At 40.0% G+C, this 26,452-nt stretch overlaps 1 protein-coding gene across 1 annotated transcript; it reads right to left on the bottom strand.

Moving 5' to 3' along the window:
* Window positions 1–764: 764 nt before the first annotated feature.
* LOC139135522 (uncharacterized) lies at window positions 765–26,240 on the bottom strand. The gene is made up of 7 exons (XM_070702935.1): window positions 26,059–26,240; window positions 6,781–6,942; window positions 6,100–6,291; window positions 5,385–5,485; window positions 2,661–2,836; window positions 1,904–2,021; window positions 765–1,563 (listed from the first exon to the last, which is right to left on the bottom strand). Exons 2-7 carry the CDS (start codon window positions 6,902–6,904, stop codon window positions 1,444–1,446), a joined length of 831 nt encoding a protein of 276 aa, XP_070559036.1. The 5' UTR covers window positions 6,905–6,942; window positions 26,059–26,240; the 3' UTR covers window positions 765–1,443.
* Between the last annotated feature and the right edge of the window lie 212 nt (window positions 26,241–26,452).

Consider the following 26,452-nt stretch of genomic DNA (forward strand, 5'->3'; position numbering starts at 1 on the left):
GAAAAAGGTCTTCGCAGGGTCACATACGTTTCTTTGCCCTGTAGATCGCTGACTTGACGCTGATTTGTGACTTTGAAATATTCGAGTTGTACATGAGATGTTTTGAGCGACGTGGGGACAACATGTTTAATACACGTCTTCGTGCAAATCCTCTTCTCACTCCTCTAAGGCAGTTCGTGTTTGCATTCTAAAAATCTCTGTCTTATCTTTTTGTACGATGATACAACGTGAGGCTCGATATTCACCAAGAAAAGATGGATAGTTAATCTTTGATAGCTTCTTCGTGGTAATTTTGACTCGTTGATTTTGCAAAAATAACGAGATGTTGCCAGAACCACTTTCAATCGCAAAGTCTGAAGAGATTTATTTGATTGTCTTCGTGCAGTCAGTCAGCATTGAACTCGATCAAGATGATCAGCCTAACCAGAGACGCAGATAGCTTAGTCGCCGTTTCGCAACCTCAAAGCTTTCAAGTTTTGAAGTCCGAAAAGCAGCTAGATTACAGGAGAAGGGGTGGGGGAGACACGGACTTTTTTGAAAAAGATAAATTTATTCCAACACAGTAGCAAATAAAACAAATCTACATAACTGTGAATGTGTCAAAATTACAATGCAACCTGTCTGAAAAAATCAGTCATTTAACTAAAAGGATGCATCCTTCAAGTTTTACAAGACTTGAAAACTTTGTGATAAAATCCTCATCTTTGTTCATCATCTTATAAGTAAAATATAATGTATTCATCCATGAGGAAAGATAACATTTTAATTGCACTATATAGGATTGAAGGTAACTTTTAATCCCATCAAGAGTAACCGAATTTCGAATATTATACCTCATCTGTTTTGTTTACCTTCATTTGCATGTCAATGGGGCTAAACACGTGACCTGTTAGATTATTAGTTCATAGTTGACTGTTCTTGAATAAATACCCCCTACTGATCCAAGATACCTGTACCTGTGTGTGCGCTTGATGTTGGTGTCATCAATGGTGGAAAATCTGCCATTGCATATAGATGTATACACATAATACACAGATCACGTAATGTGAAGTTCTTTTGTTTATTTTTGTGTCACATCTGAGCATATAAAACAAACTCGATCACGAGTACATAGCTATGATGACAGAAGATCGATTAATTCTAAGTTAAATTGTCTAAAGTCTTTGACTTGGTGAAAACAAAAATAAAATGACCGCCCTAGCGCCCAATCAGGACGCTAGGGCGTCGCTATAGAAATGTCGATTTCTGTCTCAAGCTTGGACACCAAGGAGACGAACACTTTCATCATTCATTCTTTCCTTTATCTGTGAAGTCAGTATTTGTTTATTTCTTTGTTTTTCGATCTTTTCTCGGTACAAATTTGAGGCATAGATTACAATTCCATTGCTCAACAATAAACAGAGGTCTCTGAAGACTCATCCAGTATTAATCTCCAAATTACTTCTACTCCTCGGGCATGGGCACGCGGCCAATCACACAGCAGCCGAGACGAGCGCCGGCGTTCCCTGTTGCCAGACTGCCTTGGTCACCACCTCGTCCAAGATCATCAACCCCGGCGTGAATCTGCAAGGGAAAGTTTCACTTCATCAGTGCTCGTAAGATACAATTGACCAGGTTAACAGAGCTTGTGGCTAGGAAACGGGAAAAACTCTACCAGGCCTACATCAATGCAACTTACAAATTCACAACGTCTCTGTTCATCGTATGCCGGCCCCGCCAAATACGGTGTCATCGCATGTTATAAATAGTCTCACCCGCGAGATATGAAACAAGTTTTCTCATCGACTCAACGCAATCAGTACGATATAATGTTAATGAGGCCTGTTTTATTGGGTGTTTGCAATTCGTCTGGGCTGATTCTCGATGTCCGGGCGAAAGCCTGAGCAAAGACTTCTGAACTTACGACAAAAGATCGTCCGATGATCGAGTTTGGGCCGAGCAAAGAGGCTACGTTGTCTGTCATTGAAAGTTGGATTTCGCCATCGCCGTCACTGTCAATATTACCGAGATCACCAACATGTCTAGGAAGAACACAATGGGAGAAAACATGATTAAATGAGCAGAGCTTACATATATCATCACATATGCATATGTGGGAGATGCGTATAATTATACAGATGTTGCAACTGAGATGTTGCCTGCTACACTTTGAACAGTGGGAGCAACTATATGTGTTAGATAGACAGCGTTTGAAAATCAGAGTGAAATATTTCATTGCCATTTGAGCAAACATAAATCGACAGGGTAGCCAGACTGAACGTTTGAACTATAAAGTTCCATTTTAAGGCCTAGGATCAAAGGCAAAGTGCAGGTATATGCTCCATTGTGAGAAACTGTAAGGGGGTTTGAAACAAAGTGACGGAGTATTCTCAGAAGCGCAGAACGTGTTCAATAAGAAACTTGTAATACTAAATAAATCAAAAGCAGTACCTGTGGGTAACTGAGCTACATTTTCCAATTTGTATTTGCTGTCCATCATAGCCGAAGATGAATGGAGACTTTACCAAGTTATTGGAAAATTAACATTTTGTTTTAAACGCGGAATTCCCATACTTGCTCAGGCTAGAATAGAGATGTACAATAAATTGTTATTTCTGTTTGCTTTGAACTAATAATTCATTGTATATTCTTGAGAGCAAAATCGTAGGCATAGACTCTACCGTTCTTCGTCTTCTGGAGAGCCGTGCACCTTGCCGTGCGGGTTGTAATGACCGCCGGCGGCGCTACAGCCCCGTTGCGAGTCGATGTAGCCATACTGGTGGACGTGAAATCCATGGGTAGTGTTGGGAGTAAATCCAATCAGGTCCAAGTTGATGTCAATGGGATCGTCGGCTGCCTTGAAGTCGAAGATTGCAGGAGATCGTTAGTATTCATACAATAACACGCCACAGAGGTTGTTGGTGGCGATGAGAACTAAATATTTTTATTCCGTTTATTGGTTTTGACAGGCATCATTCTATTTTCTGTATAGCAGACGATAACTGACTTGATACTGCTACATGAAGAATAACGGTATGGTGACTGTAACTTCATTATTGCGGTTCAAATGGTTTCCGTTTTTCAACTCAATTTTCTTGGTGCACCTCAGCGAGCACATTAAGCTATACCCGAAGTTAGCTTTGCTATTGATTAATATTGAAGTTCAGACAGAAATGTCTGCGCCTCGGGGACAGATATTTGGACTCTCACTCTTTTACAATTCTTTTCTGATATACCATTTGTTCAGGTTCGTTTTAAAGCTCTTGGTGTAAAAAAAAACACTTTTCACCGTCTTAGTTTCCGAAAATCTGAAATTTCATTTTTCTCCGCAGAGTTAACACAGGAATGGCGGCCATTTTGAATTTCAAATATCGGTAAATCTTGGTAATTTGTTTTTCTAGTACCGAAATTCGTACGGCGACCCCAAATTTTTATTCCCAATTTTGAAAGAGAACGGTTGAAAGCTAGATTCCCTGAGGAAAGTTTGAACTAAAGTTTAAGTATTCCACCCCAAGGCGCATGGGCCCACTACCTTAAAGAATGAAAAAAGATGCGTTGATTGGCATGGTTAATTCATTATGCTGCCGAAACAAACACAATCCCCCCCCCAAAAAAAAAAAACAAAAAAAAATTGAGAGAAAAGACAAGAGTCGCAATTACCGGGCCTATAATTTTTGTGACATGATATAATTAAATACAGCAAACTGGTAGATCGATGAGTCTGACTGATGACGAGGGGAAGCGAAGTGTAAATATACAATGATATTTTCTTTCGTTCTTTAAGCTTTGTGGCTCGTCTGTAAACTCATCCGGCAGTCTTAACGAACGATGGCGAATTTTGCATGAAATAATGTACGAGGCAAAACGGAGTACATTATGGAGTCCAAAGTTTGCTTTAGTCCATTATGGGTGGGGAGGGGGTACATTATTTTTATTATTTATTGTTTTGGTAATTGTATAAAACACCACAATTCTGGTTATCGGATAAATTGCCAGTATAACATGCCAGATGACGCACAAAATTCACTAGTATCGACAATAATATAATATAATATAATATAATATAATATAATATAATATAATATAATATAATATAATATAATATAATATAATATAATATAATATAATATAATGTAATGTAATGTAATGTAAGTAATGTAATGTAATGCAATGCAATGCAATGCAATGTAACGTAACGTAACGTAACGTAACATAACGTAACATAACATAACATAACATAACATAACATAATATAATATAATATAATATAATATAATATAATATAATATAATATAATATAATATAATATAATATAATATAATATAATATAATATAATATAATATAATATAATATAATAAAGAATAAGAATCTTAAAGAACTGTTACTGCAATTTCAAATCGATACTATAATCATTGTCACCCTTAAAGCGGCACTCCCACTTGGTAACATTTTTAAAGCACATTTTTTTAATGGCAACGGTCGATATTTGACGTGGCGACTGCGCGCGGATCGCGTGATATCGATAAAAACATTTCTTCAAAAAAGTAAAAGTTTGAATTTCGGTGGCCCACCTAAAGTCAGCTTCCGAACATCGAACGTGGCACTGGGCCATTATCAGCTAAGCTATGGAGTACGAGTCTACGCTTACGCTGCTGTATGCCACAGTACCACTCGCGTCGGTGATCGTCATGCCCCGTGGGAGAAAGCTGAGTCTCACTTACTTGGCGAATAAACGAAAAACAATTTTTGCTGATTCCAACAGAATTCGCATAGGTGACTAGCACTAATAGGTACGGTTGATACATAGCGGCCGCCGCGTGGTATGCATAGACGCATACCACGCGCGCGGCAAACCACACGTACTGTGTGGCAGACGACAAAATGTAGTCATCGGAGGCGGCTAATATTTAACACGTAAAAACTGATGTTTATGTGGTACTGGTCAAAATATAATACAACTGATTTAAAATAATGAAAACGACAAAAACCAAGGAGAAGTTTTTAAAAACTTACCTAAGGTAAAGGCATAATGCTGTATAATAAAGTCTTTGCAGTGGGAAGTAAATTAATTGCGTCGTTCGAACTTGTTGTAGACTCCCAAGAATATCGTCAATCAGCACAACAACAAACCTTCGGGGGATTTCGCGTCAAAATCAGAAACGATCGTAAAACTTCGGGATGTGAAAAATACGCTCGGGAAATGACATGTTTTTATCGATATCTCGCGATCCGCGCGCGGTCGCCACGTCAAATATCGACCGTTGGCATTAAAAAAATGTGTTTTAAAAATTATACCAAGTGGGAGTGCCTCTTTAAAACCCTTTCACCACCATGGTTCAGCCCAAACCCATCGTTATCAATGGTGAGTGTCACAGGTAATTAAGGTTTAATAGGTTAGACTTACCCTTTGTGAGACAGACAATCTGCCTTGGATGGGCAGGTAACTTCTCAGACTGGGACTCATCGCCGGATTGGGAAATATGTAGCAACCAGCATATGTCGTTTCTGAAAAGAAGACGGGGTACGCAGACTGTCTTACATTGCTGAAATTATTATTTTATGATATTTTAAGATATCTCGCCAATTTTGAGGGACTATATACTGCAGGATGGTTTGAGAAAATATCTCAAACTCTACAAATGGGGAAACGCGCTTGATTATGTGCAGGTGGAACTTGATACTGATTCAAAAGAGCGCTGTAGTGTCTTTGACGCGTGTAAAAAGTTATCCCTCGTAAAGTCAAAGAGCTCTGGTAGTTTTTAGCTTCGTCCCATTCTGCTTTGCTAAGGAAGATAGGTAAGAGAAGTGTTCTCAGACCTTTCAATGGGGATATTTCGTCCTGTCCAAGCTGCTGAATTTTCAGAAAACGGGCGAACAATCCTCTCTGATATAATTCCCCGCTCGTGAAGATATACTCTGGAATGCTAGGTAGACATAATATTGAATGTCGTGTAAATACTTCACCACAGGCATATTGCAGTGCCCACCTATTGTTTATATATTGCTGTTGGATCACAAACCTAAACAAACACGGTAAACCATACCCCCCCAAAAAAAAAAGAAAAAGAAAAGAAGAGATTACAAATAAAATTTTGAGTGCATGCTTTGGTCTATCTAACCTGTGATACAGAGAGGTTCAGTGCCGGACCACTGTTGTTTGTCATCACATGTCCGTGAGGTGCTGCCATTCAGTTCGAAGCCGTCGTCGCACGTGTAGTAACACTCCGAGTCGACATTGTTGCCGTTTGAGCAATTGACATTGCCGTTGGCCGGTGGTTCCAACTGCGTGCAAGTCGACTGTTGTATAGGCTCTACAGAGAATAGTTTAGATGTGTAGTCGTTCAATTGTTTTGGTATAATCATTTTATAATCATCCGAAATATGTCAACACTAAAACGCCACCTCCCTCTTCTACAACGCACACTGTTTTACAATATGTGTCGGTTAAACATTCACAATGTTTGGTAATCATTCCTTTGAACTCAAGCAACATGTATTGAAGAACATATTGTCGCCTTGTCATGAGAGAGCAATGTGTTAACCCTTTGAGCGCTGCAATTGTTCCCTCTAAAATTATAGTTTGCAACATTTTACCAATTTTTGTGAATTTTCCTATAATTTTTTGACATTTTTGGACCGAATGAACATCACATTTTATTGGCTTCAGATTTTTATCAAAATTTTAGCAAAAATTAGAAATAAATTGACTGGTGTATATTTTGATATAGGCAACAAAAATTGACTTTGGCGCTCAAAGGTTTAACATTATTATGATTCTGTAGAATACTGTATCTTCTTACCTGGTAGCTGAGGAACCGTCGGGGTAACACAGTTACGTCCACACCCGTTGAAACAGCAAATTTGTCCAGCCGGGCAATCGATAGCTCTTTGGCATTCATCGATACAGCCGCGGTAATTTTCCATGTTGGGACAGAGTCCGTATCGAGTTGGTTCTCTCGGATCTATATTTGAAAGAATAAGAAGTAAAATAAATATGCATGTATTTCGTAAAGCGGTAATTTATTCTTTAAATTTTTAAATACGACACTTTTATCTTACTTAACACTGACATCTTCTAATCTAGAGGTTAGGCTGCGTTCACAAATAACGGTTTGGGGGGAGGGGATGGAGGAATCGCGATTAAAATCTTGTTTTACAGATCCCCCTTATTACCCTAAACATTTTCAAGTCCTCCCTTCTATATGATCTAAATTTTTCAAGTCCCCCCCCAAATTATCATATAGCCCCATACTTATTATGTATTGGGCAGTTCTAAAAGTTCTTAAATTGATTCATTTTTAAACGCATTCAGTGGATTTTTTGGATTTATCAGTCTAAGCTGACTTGAGTCAATCCAACTCTTGCCAGGTCAATGGCATCTGCTGAAGAGGGCACAAATGGCCATCATGAGAGAGTATGCAAATTGTGAATTCCTGGCTACGTTTTGCCAAATTGTGAAAAATTGAGCGAAGTGACCAACCAATTTTTTTTTCAAAAATACGTGACATTTATAACTTAGATGCTGCTCAAAATTGACAATACTGGAAGATTAAAATATTCCATAAAATAAACGTTTTAATCTCTAAAAGTTTGGGTATAGGCCTAATAATGGCAAATTTAGTAGAAAATAAATAATTCCATTCAGTCACACACTTTTTTTTCGTTTAAATTAAAGTCTTTGCTGTTCAAAGTTTTACTTTTGTGTAATTTAACGATGAGAATGCGAAACTTTAGAAAATCTAGCATGGTGACCCTATCTTTTTCCTTTAATATTTGATGATTCCCATATGCCAGAATTCAAAAATTCCTGATAACTTTCAAGTTTCCTGGTCTTCCATATCATGTTTTACTCTCTGGTCTGATCTTCTGTACAAGTACGTTTCACTGTCATGAGCGTCATTTGACCAAAAGTCTTCTTCAACTACATCATAGTCAGAGCTTTCTCTGTCAATGCCGATACGCAGTGACAGTGACACTGCAGTAGCAAGGCAGGAGCTGTATTAACTTTGATTATTTTGACAATATTTTTGTTCAGTTTATACAACCGCGTTCTTGTTTTACTCCCTACAGCATGCTGAACTGTCCAGTGTTGATCTTGCCAATACAACCTGTGTATGTGTACCGTGCATTGCATCATTGACAAATGACTTTCAGTCTGGACTCTTTGTCAGTTATCATCCAGTACATATTTACATATACAGGCTAGTAGTAAAGAAAACGTGGGCAACTGGGATGAAGTAAGAATTTTACACCCCATTTTATTCATTTATCTACATGAAGCGAAGGAAAAATTAACCATCCATGTAACTAAAGTATAACCCTGACCTATATACGAACTCACGCACGCGCAGCAGTGCATTGTCCTGTACTAAGCGAGGAAATTCCCTGCTGAGCATGTTTATACATATACGGAAATTCCGTGTGAGTCATCACCATCAAACTAGCCTATATAAAGGAGCTCCGTTGTCAGTCGCGGAGTCTAGCTGATGTTGAACACGAAGTTAACTAAATTTCATATCCATTCAATCCATAATGTCTTAGGTATCTTTCCAGAGGTGGACTAAATCCTTCTTGTTTTTGAATTTCTAGCGCCTGATGAAATATGTCCTGAATAAGTTCTGACCCCGGAGCCTCCTCGTTCCGAAGGGTTGCACCTTTTTCTTGTATTTGTGTAAGCAGCTGTTTATATTGAACATAATAATGTTTATATTTCTCTCTTCTTTTTGATACTCCCGTTTTCCCTTGTATTACATCAATAACGACACCAGGTATAGGTGTTAAGGCTAACAGTACCGGAACTGTCGGAATTGCCGCTATTACAGCAGAACTTACAAGAATTCCTTTAGTAATATTAAGAGCCATATCAATTCGACCCATTAATTTATAACTTCGTCGATATGCAGCACTTGTTCTTTCTATGTAATCAGCCAATTGTTCAACGCTTTCAACAACTGAGATGTGCATTTTTTTTTACTGTATATGTAAGGGGGGATAAAAAATAATTGTAGTAATATAGAAATACAATATGGCAGAAGGAGGAGAAGATATACCATTCCAGGATTTCGTTAATACAAATTTGAATGACGATGATGCTACTGCTGAAACATCTTTTATCGGCGATAATACCCTTGCAGAAGCCGAGCCTTTCCAGGCCGGCTCAAGCGACAGACCCGCAGGTGAGTCGTTGTTTAGACAGAGAGAAGAACTTACAGATATAACAGCTAACCAATACTTAGATAGAAATAGGATTACTGATGCGCATAAACGAGAATTAATGCATACGAATACTAGTATTAGGGATGGAGAGCTGTATTATCGAGAAGCCAGGCTGACATCAAATAAAGGCACGAAGTCTTTAATGCCCTCCTCAATAAAAGGTAAGGGAGCTGCAGAATTTAAAAAAGATATATTAGGAATAGATCCAGATTTTGTAACAGAATTGACTGATAATGAAGCAAAAATGTTATTGAAAAGGCAGGCAGATAGACTGAAACCATACGACATTGGACGACTCAGAGATAGAATAACAGATTTACGAGAAATTTTAGCGATAATGCCGATGAAATACGTACTATCGAAAATAAAATCGAAAAATGGAATAATGAAAACCCTGAATATAGAGCTATTAATGATGAATTAAGGATTGCGAATATGCGTATAGCGACCTTAACAACGAAAAATCAAAATAAGGCTAGAGAAAAGAGAAGTTGAAAAACAGTTAAAGGATCCTGAAACGAGCACCCAAGGAAAAGGAAAAGCCGAAGAAACTACTAGCTGAACTCATAACAAGAGAAGCTAAATTGACAATCGAATTGAATACGAACATGGTAAGATTAGCGGGGCACGTGAAAGTCTGGCTACGACTAGGTCTCTTCGTGATGTAATTTCTGATCCAGAATTATCACTGAGACTGAAGCTGACAGAGTTATTTAAACGAAATGGTATAAAATCGCGGCAATACTGACTGCCCTTGGAATGACAATATCAACAATTGCCCTGGCTGTAACTAGAGGAGGGAGGGGGAGCAGGGGGAGGAGGAGCAGGAACTGGCGGGTCTGGTTCAGGTCCGCCCAAAGTATATACAAAAGCGAAAGAAATTGTAAAGCAATTTGGTGAATGGTTAAAAACATTGGCCGCAAAAAGTGCTGCTGCAATACCAGGTTTAATCGGCTCCCTCGTCAGTTTTCTATTAAAAACAGCAGGATCGGTGGTTGGATTTGTCGGAGAACAGCTATGGATATTTTTAACTGGTTTAACATTAGTCATTATAAATAAAATTATGTATTAATATATGACACCCCTACGGCATCAACATGTTTGGTGAAAAGAATATTGCAAAGTTTCTTTCTAAAAATAAAGACCTGTTTGGTTTCTCTGTCGAATTGGAATGGTGCAAACTCCGACGAGTAAATCGACATATCCTTCGAGCAAATCCAGGTGTCCGACTCAAAGATGATAATCTATATCATAACATATTAGCTTTCGTGAAGGAATGTCAAAAGACTAACTTCTTTAAGCGACTAGAATTCATAGCTGTATTCCAGGATACTGAGGATGACCAAGAGGCTCATCATCTCCAAGAATATTGGGTTCTTCGATTGATTCGCGACACAGGCAATCGATTTATCTTTCAGAGCAGACAAATTAACAAAATAAAAAGGATAATATTTTGTTATGTGATTTTTTCTTCTAAGTTATTATATACACGAAGTGAAACTTAAAGATGTGATTAATTTTCTTTTAACTGTAATTTCTTTTTTTCTTCTACTATATACATTACACGAAAATGGGGTACGATAGAACATTATCACCGACTTTCACCAACCGAATACCGAATGGAACGAAGTCAGAAAGAACTCATCACGTGATTGCTCATAATCCAAGTGAGGCAGATCCAGGCCAGACACTTATCATACGATGTCCGAAGTTAGAAAGCGGAGTACTCTTAGTTCCAGATACTTTCGACCTGGTTTTTGATCTCGAAGTAATGGGAGGTGGAACTACCCGTGTAGTACAAAATGTTGCAAAAAATTTGGTGGAGCGTATGAAACTCACATTTGAGGGTCAGACACTTTTCGATTTGAATAAATATAACCTTATTGAATGTTATCGCGATCTCTTCAAACATAAAAAGGAGAGAACGAACATGACACTGTACGGAATTCAGAACGAAAATCTAAGAAAATTAAGAAGCGGTTCGACCGATGCAGATGCCGCCGTCGTGGGCGATAAGTTACTTTTCGACACATATAAAACAAAATATGCTATTCGTCTCACTCACCCCCTCATAACAGGTCATGGAGTTGCATATCCAAAAGCGTTAGGGAGTCATATTGAATGGGAAATTACGTTGGCACCCGCCCCCCAATTACTTGTCAGTAATCAGTTTATTACAACCAATTATAAATTAAAAAACATTCAAATGGAATACGAGACAATTTCTGACCTCAATCTCGCGAGGTCAACTGCTGGTTATTACAACGGTGGAAAAAGTTACCTTTACGAGCATATACATTATTTTAGAACAATCCCATTCAAAGAATCGGACACGGTTATCAATGAAAATATAAATGTACCACGACGTAGCATTAGAGGTATCGCTATACTCTTCACTAAAAATCAGAATCAGTCAGAACTGAACAGTGAACTTTTCTTTAACCCATCCATTGAATCTGTGTCTGTATCATTGAAGGCATTGCAAATAAAGTGTACGCTCAGAAGATGATACCAAGACAATTTTGGCGAGAGGTGCGACGGTATTTTGCTGAAGATAAAGATTGGTGTGAAATTGATATAGATGAGGCCGATTATTTGAAGAATAAATTCTGTCTGTTTATCGATCTGCGTAGTTTAAAGATATTGAGTTTCATGGAAATGGTTTAAAAGTAATGAACACAAAGGACGGAATTCAACTTGAGATCCTGAAGAAAGATACCGCGTGGGTTGGCGATGACGCTCACATGATAATATATTTGCCCACATTTATGTTATCAGTGATGCCCTGGTCTCTATTGAAAATAGTAGATTAATGTCTTTACAATTTTATAACCATGACCCGTCGTCCGTCCTATCGGCCATGTTTCTGCCAACCATTCGCCTGTGTCTGGATTGTATAGCTGCACACGTTTGATATCATTTGGCGCCATCATGATTTTACTACGCTTTTCACTACGGATTTCTCCAGCCTTTTTCCGTACAAACTGTACAAACTGTGCCGGCTCCGGCTTCTTCCCAGTTTCAAATAGATCTTTATAATCTTCAAAGTTCAAATGTTTTCTAACACAAACATCTTTCACCCCTTTATTTTTTTTCGTCTCCGAAGTTGGAGTTCGAAAAGCATACACTTTCGAGCGTATGCCGACAAAATCAAGAATAGGTTCACCATTCAACTCATCTTTAAATTTACCTATCACTTTTTTATTAATCTTCGGAAAGTTGGGGGCCACCAGGGACCGCTCATCCCACTAGTATCATATATAGACTTCTCACCATTCTTTTCAACATCTTCTCGGACTATATCATTGAAAGTTACGTCCGGTCCGGGAGTCGGCACACTGTAAACAAAACTGTCAGTATCCATGTAGGCTAATCGTATTCCAGGGAACTGGGCCCGAAAGTAATTGTAATGCGTCTCATACATAAGCAGCTTAGAAAGTTCCAGTACTGCGGCGCCGATGAAAACTGGTTTTACATATCTATGCTCATCCGTTTTCAGTTCCAGTAGGGCACTGTCGCAGGAATCGCCATCCTCTTCGGAAGTTATGAAAGTTATATGTTTCATCTTTGGATTATACTTCTGAATCTTTTTACGTCCACTATCCGTGCCGTTCCAGTCCGAAACAAATTTAAAGTCTCTGTACTTTCGAACATCTTCTATTGTCTTACCGAACATTGCATTATTCATCAGCTTATAGAAATTCTTTTCGAAATCTGTCCTCCCCTTTTCCTCATTTTAGTGTTAAAGTCAATATATTTCGCGAGACATGGAGCTTCATCGAAAGCAAGCACCCGATAAATCTTTTTCAATCTCATTCCCATCCGAAGATAGAATTCCAGCAACTTGTAGTGTAAGACGTATCTCTCTCTATCCATCACACTTGTAATCAGTCGACCGCCCTGCCTCGGAAATTCATAGTGATGCGGTGCTAATGGCAAATCGCTGTGTTCTTCATGTAATTCGGCTGGGTATTCTAAGTCTACTTCTAGAAAACTTGGTGGAAAGGTGGAACCAGGTCCCCACGCTCCGGCTCCGCCCCCGCTCCGCCGCTCGGCCTCCCATTCCTCCCACTCTTCCATCGTCATCCAATGAAGTCCGCCCGTAGGCATTGCCTGACTCATTGCCCAGCCGTAGAGATTGTTTGCATCGAGATATTTTATTTCGGTCACCGGCTTCTCTGGATCGTAATTCCCGTAAGCAGGATGATTTGTCTGTAAATAATGAATATTACACTGGCTGATACCCCCTCGTATTCCCCGTTGTACGAAAGTCATCTGCTCAGCATCTTGAATGAGTTTAAACTTATTACCCGTGTAAAGTAACATAGCATCCCATGTCAAGCCAGGGCGCTGACATATAGTGGGCTGGATCTAACTTATATGCTTCTAAACATGTGTCACGGAAATTTTCAAATATATTGCAAGAAGTAGAACGTCAGTCTCACAATAGAATTCCATATAATCACGAATCGTCTTACATCCAACTTCGTCCCATACTCTTAATGCATGTTCGTAATCGGACTCTGAAATCCCCTCTTCCGTCAATTCGCTATAAAATTCCCCCCTCTCCGGGAGCTCTTCCTCTCCCAGTCTGTCAACCGAGTCTAAATATTCGTAGGGGAAGAAACCTTTCGCCCTTTGAATGTCCGGGTACGAAAGTGGGGCCGCCGTCCACCCGTGGGGCTCCGGCACAGTTTTTGCCAACTTCGCCAATGACCCCATCATCAGCTGAGCACTGTCCATAAACTTTATAGAAAAGAAACGTCTCTTTATCTCCCTCTTCCCTCCGGCAACAACAATTGAGGCGTGAAAAATAAATGTTTTCGAGAGACCCATAATTCCTCCATTGCTCGTCTTAGCTATAATTTTAGGCTCTGGTCCGGAACCCCCATCATCTCCTTCGGTAACGATTTCATGTAATTCTTTCAAAATAAAAGAACCATCGTATCCCTTGAGGTTGTGAAAGTAGATAGGAATGGTTCTCGACGGCCGGCATCCTTCGCAATAGAAGGTCGCCTCCTCCTTCACTACTCGGTATCCTGCCGGCTCTCCACATGCAATACAGACTGGATCACATCCGTCGCGCCGGTAATTAGAAGGATCCCTCATCGGTATTATTTTCCAATAATACGATTTAGAATAATACTCGGCCCGTTCTTTCATATCCTTTAGAAAGTCTGTAACACAGGAGAGACCTGTGAATGTTCTTTTACCATAAACAGTGGGTCGGCCCGGGCCTCGTTCCGAAGGTCCCCCACCCCCGTTCCACCATAACATACGAAAGACAAATTGGAATGTGTCGGCCGTCCCCTTCTCAATAATTGCCTCAGTATCTGCATAGACGACGTAGGGAGAAGGAACCTTCTTCCGATGTCCTTCAAATTGACACACTTCCTTAGGAAAATCTGGCTGGGCAGTGTCTGTTCCACAGTATACCTGATGTTTTTTCTAATTCTTCTGTTGACTTAAAACCTCTTTTACAAACCATACAAATACACTTCCGTCTGCGCTCATTCTTTCGATTAGTACGAGAATTACGAAGGCGATTTTCCGCAGTAATTGGTACGAAGTGAGAACGGCCGCCGTCTTCGCCAACTATCAGTAGATATTTGCTATTTGATTCCTATCGGCTTCACCTTCGGCTGGGCACTATATAACACAGTTATGTCGGACGGGGGAGCGGGATCATTTTCGTAGATCTGAAATACTTGAAGTTTGATGCCTGGATTTTGCTGCTCGAAGCGCCTGAATACAGTCAGATCGGCGGGCGTAGGAAAGGGAATACCTTCCCAACAGTAGTCAGCCATAAATGGGGCGTACGTATTCCATTTTCTCCTTACCTGACCACATTTCTTTTCACGAAACTCGGGGTCGCTCAACTTTAAACTTGCTACGATGGCGTATTGAAAACAGTTCTCGCTGCCCGAAGGTAGCACCAGATCGCTAACACAATGCTTATTTTTTAACCATCTGGGAAGTTGGACTGCGCCAGCCCCAGCCCGAGTAAAACTTCTACTAGAATTACTTCAAAATTAAGTATCTCCTCGAGAACGAGACCAGAACCCTCAACATTTTCAATTGTATCAAGCATACGATCGTAGCGATCTATTAATTGTTGCCCCACATCCGATCCCGATCCTCTTACATCTTTTGTGTATGTATCATTTAATTTAACATACAATGAACGCGGTTGTGTATTACCAGTTTTCGGATCCGATAATTTGACTTCCATTTCGGTATAAACAGAGTACATCTTTCGTCCCCTTTGACCATACCTTCAATATCCACCAGCTCCCCGATATCCTTGACTCGCTTGACTTCAGGAAATTCTTTTCGTAAAACTGCTCCCTTGAATGCTGTATGTAATCGACGGGCCATAATAATCTTTATGATATATACTATCCTAAAAATTTTTAAAATGAAAAATAATTATTCTATGATAGGTCATCAAAATCCACTATAATATTTTTGGCAGCATTTATTTGTTTATATATCTCGCCTAATCTTTCTAAGTCGACTAGTTCTTCCGCATCTTGAATTTCTGGTTTATTAGGCGCAGCACAAAATATTAATCTCTCAACAGTGAAAGAAAGAGCACGCTTACTTAAGCGCGGTTTAAATGCTAAGAATTCTATCTTACTACCTTTTCGGATATTACGAGGTACAATAGCAGGATTTTCTCGGACTGGTAGTAACGGACTCACTGTTTTAAAACCGCAGTCAATTTCTTGAACCATATCAATACATGTAGCGAAATCGTGAGCCCCTCTCCCTCTCCCTCTTTTAAACTGAAATTTAAAATACGCCACTGGCTGAGGCCCCTCGCTCCCTCGCTTCTGATACACTTTAGATGGATTGTAAAATCCGCAGTAGTATCTTGGAGTGAGCGGCCAGGCTTGCAGCATAACTTTTAGCAGTGCTTGCATCGAAACTTTCACCTAGGGTACGGAATATTATTAAATCAGTAAACTTTTGAAGACTCGGTTGCCAACGGACACACACCCCATCGCATGTAGCAGGATCCCTCCCGAACCATATTAGGTCCGATGTTGAAAACCACTTCTAGCTCACTGTCTACATATATAATAGGATCTACAAGATTCACCAAATATGAGTTTGCCGTCACTGATTTGAATATTCTCTTCTCCGGTTTCAAGTATTTTATTGCAGTTGAAATAGAAAGGATTGTCATTGTCTTATCGTATATATCTTAATAAAAAAAATTTTAAAAAATTTCTATGATATAGTATCCTAAAATGTCATACATATTCATAAATGGACCAACTGGAAGTGGTAAGAGTTACGATGCAGTAAATTTGGATCCGTATCACGTACCAGAATTTGACACTAGTTTTTCCAGCAACATTGCCGACTTTTATAATGGGCGTGTCACCCACGTTTCGATTGCCGATTTTCAGAACCAGTTTATAGAACATACGCTTAGTTTACAATGTCAGGCTGGGAGAGGAGGGGGAGTTTCCCTCCCTTCAGAACAATACATTATTTGTGACTCTTCCATAATTCAACATCTGACTTTTTCTCGAATCCGGGGCGTTTCCACGGAGGGGAAGAAAAAAAGATTGTTTCTAGAGCATTTGACCATTTACCCAGTTTCATTATCATATTCAAAGATATGCCTTGGGATTATTGCAGGCGGAATGTGTTGACTCGAGCCAGGTCGTACGAAATAGCCGCCTTAGAAGAACTAGAAGAGATTCACAATAAGTTCAAACAGACTTTCTTAGAAATTTGCCACGACTACAGACTTCCATGTTGGTAATTCGGAACGCTCTTACCCCCCTCGTTCTCAAGAATATACTTAATCCAACAATTGATACCGAGACAGTCGGACCAGTAGAATATCCACGAGCTTTTGACTTTGGAATTGCATGGAGCGGCGGCAGCCAGGGATTTTTAATAGACGGTTTCAAGGAGGAGGAACTTGAAAAAGCGTACTTCCCACCTGGTCAAGAACAACTAGAACAACCTCGAGTCTCACTAAAGAACCTACACAAACTTCTTAACGCTTGTGAATCTGTGTGTGCTTATAATGCTTCGTTTGACCTACGAGCACTTGACATTATGAAAAGGGGGGACTTTGAAGTTACTTGTCTATGGCTTATGTCAGTTGTGTACATTATACTTCAACCAGAACTTATCGATAAAGCTGAACAAGGGGGACTCGAAAGAACGGACTGTGGTAACATGAGAAGTCGTTTTGAAGATCTTGCAAACTTAATATGTTCAGGAACTGAGTGGTACCACCTCATCCACATACGGCCGAAAAAGATGCAGTAAGTGAACATTACTTACGACAGTACATGATAAATACTTGGCCAGGTGGGGGGTGGAAGTGGGGTGGTAAACTGACACTTTCGGCTTTCAAGAAATTAAGACTTTTTCCATGGTACTTATTGAATAACTTTCGTAAATACTTACGTTAGTACTTACGTAGTACTTGACAAGTACCATGGACAGGAACTTACGAAGTACTTACGTAGTACCAGCACAGGAACTTACGAAGTTCTAATAACATTTTCCTCCGGCTCCCAACTATTGAAACTTTCTGGATAACCTTTCCATTTTATCAGATAATATTTCTTTCCTCTAATTTTTTTCGTCTTCAAAATTCGTTCTACTCTGTACAGCTCGTCGCGTCCAAAGGGCGCTCTGAAGTTCATCAGAATAGAAAGTGCCGAGTATTTCCTCTCCATTCAGATCTTTTATTTTGTAAACTGGTGGTGTTCCCAAGCCAGCTGCGTACACAACTTTTGAAACTACGAAAATCTCCTCTGTCCAATTTGGTAAATATCCTTTCTTGAAAGTGGTCTTGTATTTTGTAATTCGGACACGTTCTCCCGGCTTGAATTCAGGGTTGGCTCCCCCGGCTGCCAACTCAGGACCGAATAGTGTATAAAATGCCTGCCAATCGTTCTCCTCTGTTACGTCCCTGGGTTTCATTTTGATACTTCCGTGAACGGTGTTATTGTAATTCTCGAGAAGGTGGGGTAGAATAGAAAGCCATTCACGTGTCTGTCTGTATGTAAAGTATTTCCACATCATCGTCTTGAGGGTCCGATTAAAACGTTCAACGACGCTAGCTTTTTTGTCACTGTAGGTGTGAAACCAATGAATGCCTGACTCCTGGAGCCACCCCTGCATTTTTCGATTAGTAAATTCCCGCCCCTCATCTGTCTGAAGTTTGTCGGGTCTTCTCCCAGATTTCTTAATCACATCTTGTAGTGCCTTCAGAGTGTCATCGGCCGTTTTTGACTGTATTGGCCTAGCCCAGGCATATTTACTGAGTACATCGATTACTGTTAGCATGTATCGAATGTTATGATTCTCTTTTGCGAATGCTGCAGGGAATTCCACAAGGTCTGCTTGCCACTGTGAGTCTATCGATGTTACAAAAACGCGTCGGCCGCCCGTAGCATGAGAACGAGGTACCGGTTTATGTAGATTATAAGTTAGCTGAGTTTTTAACCAGTCCTGCACCTCTTTCTTAGTGACGTGGAGTCCGCTGGCCCGTGCTGCGTCATACAATTTTTGCTACACCTCCAAAACCAGTTTTCGGGTTGTAATATAATTCTCTAAGAGTACCTTCAGCTTCCATAATTGTTATATTATACGAATAATTTTATGTCGTACGGATGCCGTAAACGAAATACTAGTTTACTGAATGGCCTACTTTTCAATTGCTTGATTAGGCCCACGGCTTCCCGTTCTGACACCTCCATTCCATATTCTTTTATAATAGTTTTGTTGTCTATCTTGTTCGGTGTGTAAAATAGTACTAACATCTGTATGTTTTCCCTGAATGGTTTACTAATACTAGTATATTGTTGAGTCAGAACCCAGACAGATAATCCGTCGTGCCTTGCGCTGAAACCAAGTTGGACTAAAACGTTACTGCGCTTCTTCATATCTTTGGACGAGGCGCAGTCGTCGAGGATTATTAAAGTGTTCGTGCCGGCCCATTCTTTATGCACGTAGGTTAATGTATCATCCACTGCATCGAGTCCGACTGGAAATATAAACACATTATCATCGGTGAAAATGAATCTTCTATTATACGCTTTATTATTCATGAATGTTGGGCAAATGAATATCACATATTCGAATTTCCTTAAGTACGGACCGGTGAGGAGGTCCAACATAAATTCTGTTTTGCCAGAATATGTCGGTCCAGTTATAATCATGTTGAATGGTGGGGTTACGTATATTGACATTTCCTCTGGATCTATATACTGTAAATTAATGAATCTCTTCTAGTTCTTTTAAGTTACTGGTTCGAGTTAGATGAAACCCAGTCACATCGACAGCATCTGAATGAACTATATAGTTAGTGACTTTATTCCAGTACCTACAATAGTAATGAATATTGCTAAAGATAACAAACCAATTTTACCATATTCGTGAATAGGGTCTGCAGATGCTGCCCGTTCTGGGGAGGGGAGGGGAGGCCCCCGAGTCGTGTCATTGTGAGGTGGTGTACTCTCCGGGCTCGTCTGCCACTTCACAGGATCTCCCCCCTCCATCTCGTGTACAGCACTTTCTCGAACTTCCGTGTTTATATCACCATTCACCCCGAAGGACATAGATTCTGTTGCGTATTGCAATTCATTATTATAACCCGAGATTGCCGGGCCCGAAAGAATGACCATTTCAGACGGTAAGAGAAGTAAATTGGGTGAGACTGCCATATCAAGTTTTACACCAGTATTCATTATTGTGTCTTGATATCGCCTATAACTAATTACTTTGTCGGTATTACGAATTTCATCTTCGAGGAGAACACCGAATTCTTTTCGGACTTGCTCTGCACTGCCAGTATCGCCCACTATGGTACTACGAATATTTGCTTGTGCGCCAAGTATGCAATATACGTAGGCTTCAAGGCTTTCATTGAGGCGGGCGAGACCGGCCTTTGTTAGTCCCGAGTCTCCCTTCAGAGGAATGAAACTATTGTATTGTCCCTCCGATCCATCATTTCGGAAGAAATAATAGTGTGGTCTGTCTTTGTCGGGCAGTACATGTTTTTTCTTTCCAAAAATGGTATGTGTATAGAAAACGCCTCCGTCGGCGGAGAGGAAAAAGTCATGACCGTTGTATATCGCTTTTGGCTGTCGAACGGGACCACGATTAGTGTAATATTCATATCCATAACCAAGACCTTTATTTTGACCTTTTCGATAACGAAAGTCGGACTTCGTTGGACTTATATTTCCAAATTCTGTACATAGAAGTTCATATTGGACGAGATTGTACGGATTGTCGCCCGCTTTGAAGGTGGGGGTATCGTCTGGAAGTGCAACGCCCATTTCGTGAAGGATCCGACGTATTGTAAAGTATACATGGAAACGGCAGAATGATCGTATTTGCGGAGGAAATTTCTTATCAAAGAGATGGGTGAATGATATACCACAACCAGTAGTGCTGCACCATACAGCGAAATTCAGTTGCTGGTCCCAATATTTCATATGCGGGCTGCCCAGCCAGACATTACTTTCTTTTGCTGTTCTATGAGTGATTACATTATCTTTGAACACATCCCGTGGATGAAAAGTAAATTTATCTGTCGGCGTTACATATATTTCTAAGTCCATGAGAATAGGTTTTATTCCCCGTCCGGTTTGGAAGGAATATCAGCATGCTGTACTGTCGGTACGCTCGTCTTATTCAATTGAAAAGCAACTGGGAATAAGTCTGTACTCATTATTCGTGTTTCTATATACATATAGATTTAAATGGAGGAGAATTTTCCCGGAATCCATCCCTGTCGGAACGTTAGGGGTACTAACATTCCAGACTATGTTAATACTTTATTTCGGATTCAGGTTTAAACGAATTTTTTATTTTTTACTAAGAATAGATAACATACTGCAAACAATGGAGAATTTAATAAAGTCATCGGCAGCGGCAAATATGGCAGCGCATTCCGAAGGGGCTTCGGCACCTTCAGCGCCTTCGGACAATAATCAATCCATAATAGAGACAAAACGTGAAAAAATACTCTGTGTCATCGCAAGTGGTCAAAGTAAGTTATTTTTGGTAAGGAGATTTCAGTTGCTGACGTAGAAAAATGGAAAGATGAAACGGTGGTTAAAGCCTTCAAAATGTACGAAGCGAAATACAGTTCTCTTATAAGTGATACCATCACTCAAAGTTTCATAGATCTAGGAGCCCGTGCAATCAGTCAGGTAGTTCCAATCGATGATCGAGATAACTATGCCACTGATCTTAAAAAGGATTTTATTCTAAACAGTGAAATAAAACGATTATCAGGACGGATAGCGTACACGTGGGGGCCCCTGATTGCTCTAATTTCCACCGGTTTAATTACGGGTAAACATTTAAATTTTAAAAAAATCGGGTTTAATATAGTACCTGAAATAAATGGATTCAACTTCGACGACTCAGCAAACGGCTCCCGCCAGGGACTCCGTCAGACGACCCGCACCACGACACCGCACACCGACAGACATCCGAACATCCGACACAGCGCAACATAGAGAAAAGTGACGTTACCGACGAAGCATCCAGGGAGAGTTGCTGCGGGCAAGAAATTAGCGGAATGGAACAGGCAAAACAGGGAGAAGAAACTAAAAGCAATGGAGAGGGAGGGAGGGGGGAGGGGATCGATGCGGTAGCAGACCTACCGCCTACAATGAAAGAACAGTGTGATAATAATTCACGCTGGTATAATAAATGTTATCTTGTTTTAGGAATTGTGGGAGTTTCATTGACTGCATTAGGGCTATATTGGGGGCGTGCTCGGCATACCCCTGTCCCGTTAATCGATCGAGTCCAGATCGGAAAGATCCTCCCAAAATAAGAAAGCGGAAAAAACAGAGCCAGTAGCGCGCCCTCCAGAACAGTTCCGACGGGAGGGGAGGGGGAGGGAGGACCCAGCTCCTCTACATTGTATGAGATGGATTAACTCCCCATATTTTTTATTTTTATTTTTTTATTTTATATACTAGTCAGCAATCATGGATATTAAAACAGTTGTAAACACAATGTACGATGGTATTGTAATCGCAGGACTTGCGATGGGATATCTTATGATCTCCAGCAAATTTCTGAAAATAGAGGTTGGCGATCCAAGTCGTCCAAATTTGACTCGATTGGCAAAATTAGGCGGTGCGACTGCTGCCGCGGTAGCAACCAAAGATCTCCTTGAACAGAAAAATATTATTCCTGCAGAACCTTATACTTCGTAATGGGCACCTTCGGAATATTATTCATCGAACATTTATACTTAGTAATATATACAGCGCACAACATGATCATTTGGATTGAAAGCAAAACAGGTGAACCTGTTACTGTTAATTTTTACCCTTGTATTGACACGACACAGTTTACGAAGATAAGACTGCTAGAGTGCGGACTATATAATTCATGGCATAACATAACATCGACGAATAATGTAATAAAATATCAAGAAGGTGACCAACCGAAGAAGACTAAATCAATACGTCCAGGTAACTACAATATCGATACGTTAAACAAAGCAATCGGGTTGAAGCAAAAAATTAATTTTGAAAAACATCTGCCGACAAACCATGTTTATCTAACTTTGGCTAAAGATATTAAAGTCTATTTCAATGCCACAGGTAGCTTCGCCAACGTCGTCGGCTTTTCAGATAAACCTGAGAACAACCCAGTTATAAAAAGTACTATGAGTCCGAAGAAAGTGGATTTCTTAACAGTCACTAAATATATAGTTCATTCAGATGTAGTCGATGTTACTGGAAATTATGTTTCATTTGGTTCGGGTGCCTCCGGAGGATACATACAGGGAAAGTATCGAACTGTTTACAAATACTTCCCATCCGGGATACGAGAGAAATAAGTGAAAAGGTTACTTACGATTTTAAAAACGGAGCAATTTCTATGCCATTGAGAAAGGGGGAGATTACATGAATTCAATGCGTATCTGGATAACAGATCAGGATGGGAACATGATCGATTTCAATAACTGGCCAATTAGCTTTTGTATTGAATTATTGTAGTCCCGAAGCGGGGCCGGTGTAACCCTATCGGAAGATAAACCATCCCACGACCAATCCTCCAGCAATATAGATCATCTCATATTTCTTTTGCTCAGGACTGGCTGATAATAATCTGAGAATTGAACTGGACTTGACGTAGAGTTGCTTTGCACCGCTTCTGCTCTTCTGCTTCTCAGGATTTCTGCATCTGTATCTCTTAATTCTGCCGCAGCATGCGCATCCTTTGCCTGATTTTCTCTTTCCCAGTCAGCCTGTAGTAATCTTTTTTCTGACCAGACGTTGCGATCATGTTCAAATTTTTCTAATGCTTTATCATGTCGGACTTTCTCTTCAATAAGAGCCTCACCATTCCCAGAAAGCTTTTGTCCGATAATATTTCCTCCTGTGAATGCCGTTGCATTTAATACAGCACCGAGAACTGTCATTCCTATAGCTGAAGCCATGATTGTGTATATTACAAGGTATTATTTTAATTTTCACTGTATATAGGTCCCTACGGAGTATGTCTGATCCAAGTGGCTTCGGTCTAGGTACAATTCGTATGCAAAATCTTGAGCTTGAAGATCTGAGTGATGTTAAAGTTAACAATAATACTAAGATGGCTGCTAATCATAATAAGGATTACGTCCTTCGTTATAAAGACCGCGAAAAATATTTCGTTTTAGCCAATGCCGCGGCGCCACCCCACGAACATGCTGTAGAATTTTCCGAACTTAAAGACATTGATGAAACTGTAATTGACGCCACAAAGGCTTCGAATGATTCTACTCCTTTTGCTCTGACATGGGATTCGGCTAGTCAGAAATTCATGCCTTATAATGTGCCGCGTAACATCTTAGATATATTGGATAGTGAAATTGCAGGAGGTGTTGCTGAACCACCAGGAACTCCGAATGTGATTTATTTTGATAGCAATGTAAACAAATATAAATTGTTAGATTTTCGTAGTTGGCTTACTCCTACGAATCCATACATTGCACTTCTTGGTATACCGATTCACCTTAAAATTAGTCCTCTTAATACAATAATGAAGGCAGATAATACACTAAGAAGGTGGATAAACGAGGGGGAGAATTATTGCTCGTATACAGCTAGCGGAGTTCCAGTTAGATTATTTTGGGACACAACTTTAAAGAAACTGGGTCTTAAAAGTGTCGGTGATGAGGCAGCTGTTCTCACTTTACAGACTGTAAATCAACAGATGACTGATAATATGAAAATACTTCAACATGGTACAGTTCTCATTAGATGTGTAAAGTTAGCTACTGGAGATGAATTTGACGATTTGGTTGGATATTATGCTATGAAAACAGATAACAGAACAACTTGTGATATTATCATAAGTATTGATAAAGATCGGGGAGGGGAAATGAGTATTGAATGTTTTGTTGGTGGGAATAGAATAGAGAACGACTTAGGAACTACATTTGTACGTAGAGATAAAAGAGTGAACACTTTAGATATCAGTACCATTCATCTGAAACGTCTCATATTATTTGAAGTAATGGTCTTCCGTCATATTTTAAGTTCAGAGGAAATTACTAAAATTTTATCTATCAGGTGAACAAGTTCGCCCGATAGGAACTCCGAGTTCAGACCTCAGTCATGTAGTAGAAAAATTCACATCAGCTAGACTCCGCGACCGGCCGGCCGGACTGAAAACGGGGTCCTTTATATAGGCTAGTTTGATGGTGATGACTCACACGGAATTTCCCGTACATGTATAAACATGTTGTGTGTGACTCAGAAGGGAATTTCCCTAGGATTCCCGCTTAGTTCAGGACAATGCACTGCTGCGCGTGCGTGAGTTCGTATATAGGTCAGGGTATACTTAGTTACATGGATGGTTAATTTTTCCTTCGCTTCATGTAGATAAATGAATAAAATGGGGGTAAAATTCTTACTTCATCCCAGTTGCCCACGTTTTTCTTTAACTACTCAGGCTTTGTCGAAAAAAACAAAATATGTTTCAGCACACTGTAGGGAGACAGCGATAAACTGTAGAAAATATTGAAAAAATTATAAACGTAGCAGGCCAACTTGATTGGGTTTTTTTTACGAAAAAATCATACCTTTAAATTTTTTCGAGATAAAAGTCATGAAATGTAACACAATGGCTCCAGATTTTGTCTAAGTATTACTAATATTAGAACAATTAGATGGCATTAAAATGTTATTCATTTTTCATTGAATTACCTGACAAACCTTGGGATTGGAATATGTAATTTTAAGGTCAAGAGAACCAAACAATTCAGCCCCCCTCCAATGGGCAGTGCTAAACCTTCGAGTCTCCCCTCCAATACCCCCAAATTTTCGAATCCCCCTGAATTCCTCCCGTGAGCACCCCCCCCCCCCTTTCACTGATTTTTGTGAATTCAGCCTGGAGTGGAGCACATTTTCACATTACATAGGTATCCTAAGGCGTCCCGATGTTAAAAACACTTATAATCCTTCGTTTTTCACACAACACAGGTGACAGGCTGTTGCCCTGCTTGGTAGGCTTCATAACCCCATTTCAATCCAATACTCGCTCAAAAGATCACATCTCCTACATTGAAATGTAGCTTGTTAGGCCTATTAGGCCAGACGTTCGATTTAATACGTTGGCTTGTTAGTGCAGAATAGTATTACCTCAAATCACACACATACAGACACAGACAAATGAACAGAGAGTCACAGACAAACATCTCTCTCACTCACTCTCTCTCTCTCTCTCTCTCTCTCTCTCTCTCTCTCCTCTCTCTCTCTCTCTCTCTCTCTCTCTCTCCCCCATGTAATTTTTGTAAGGATAAGTTCTATTAGATTTGTGGCAAGTAAAGTATATTCAACTAGAGTAACACTTACGTGGAGGTACGGTAAACAGAACGACATCAGAGAATGGTCCAAATCCATACTGATTTGTTGCTCTCACAGAGAAAGCATATTGAGAACCAGCTTTCAGATAATGTATGTTAATAGGGAATTTAAATGTGCCTGAAATGATTTTATGATGACGGTTGACGTCGGGTGGATGTTCATAATAATAAACGTCGTAGTCGTAACCTGTGCAAGAGACGACACAGAAGCCGATAAGTGCCAATTCGCCCACATTAGAACTTCTGAATTGGCTTCTTAAGAAGTTCGTGAGGAATGTTCGCCTGTCACAAAAGTCGTAGAACCCGTGAAAATCGCCGTCAAAAATTCTTACACAGCTTAGTGACGCGTTTACTTCTACAAATGGCAGTGCTATACAAACATC

Source organism: Ptychodera flava, chromosome 6 (genome assembly GCF_041260155.1).
Source record: "Ptychodera flava strain L36383 chromosome 6, AS_Pfla_20210202, whole genome shotgun sequence".
Classification (NCBI taxonomy): domain Eukaryota; kingdom Metazoa; phylum Hemichordata; class Enteropneusta; family Ptychoderidae; genus Ptychodera; species Ptychodera flava.

Excerpts from the sequence above, each read along its gene's own strand:
- LOC139135522 (XM_070702935.1), bottom strand. The coding sequence starts at position 6,904 with ATGGAAAATTACCGCGGCTGTATCGATGAATGCCAAAGAGCTATCGAT. Across the intron at positions 5,486-6,099 it reads TGAACCTCTCTGTATCACAG|AAACGACATATGCTGGTTGC; the intron begins GTTAGATAGACC and ends TCTTCTTTTCAG. Across the intron at positions 2,837-5,384 it reads GATTGTCTGTCTCACAAAGG|GCAGCCGACGATCCCATTGA; the intron begins GTAAGTCTAACC and ends TTCGACTTCAAG.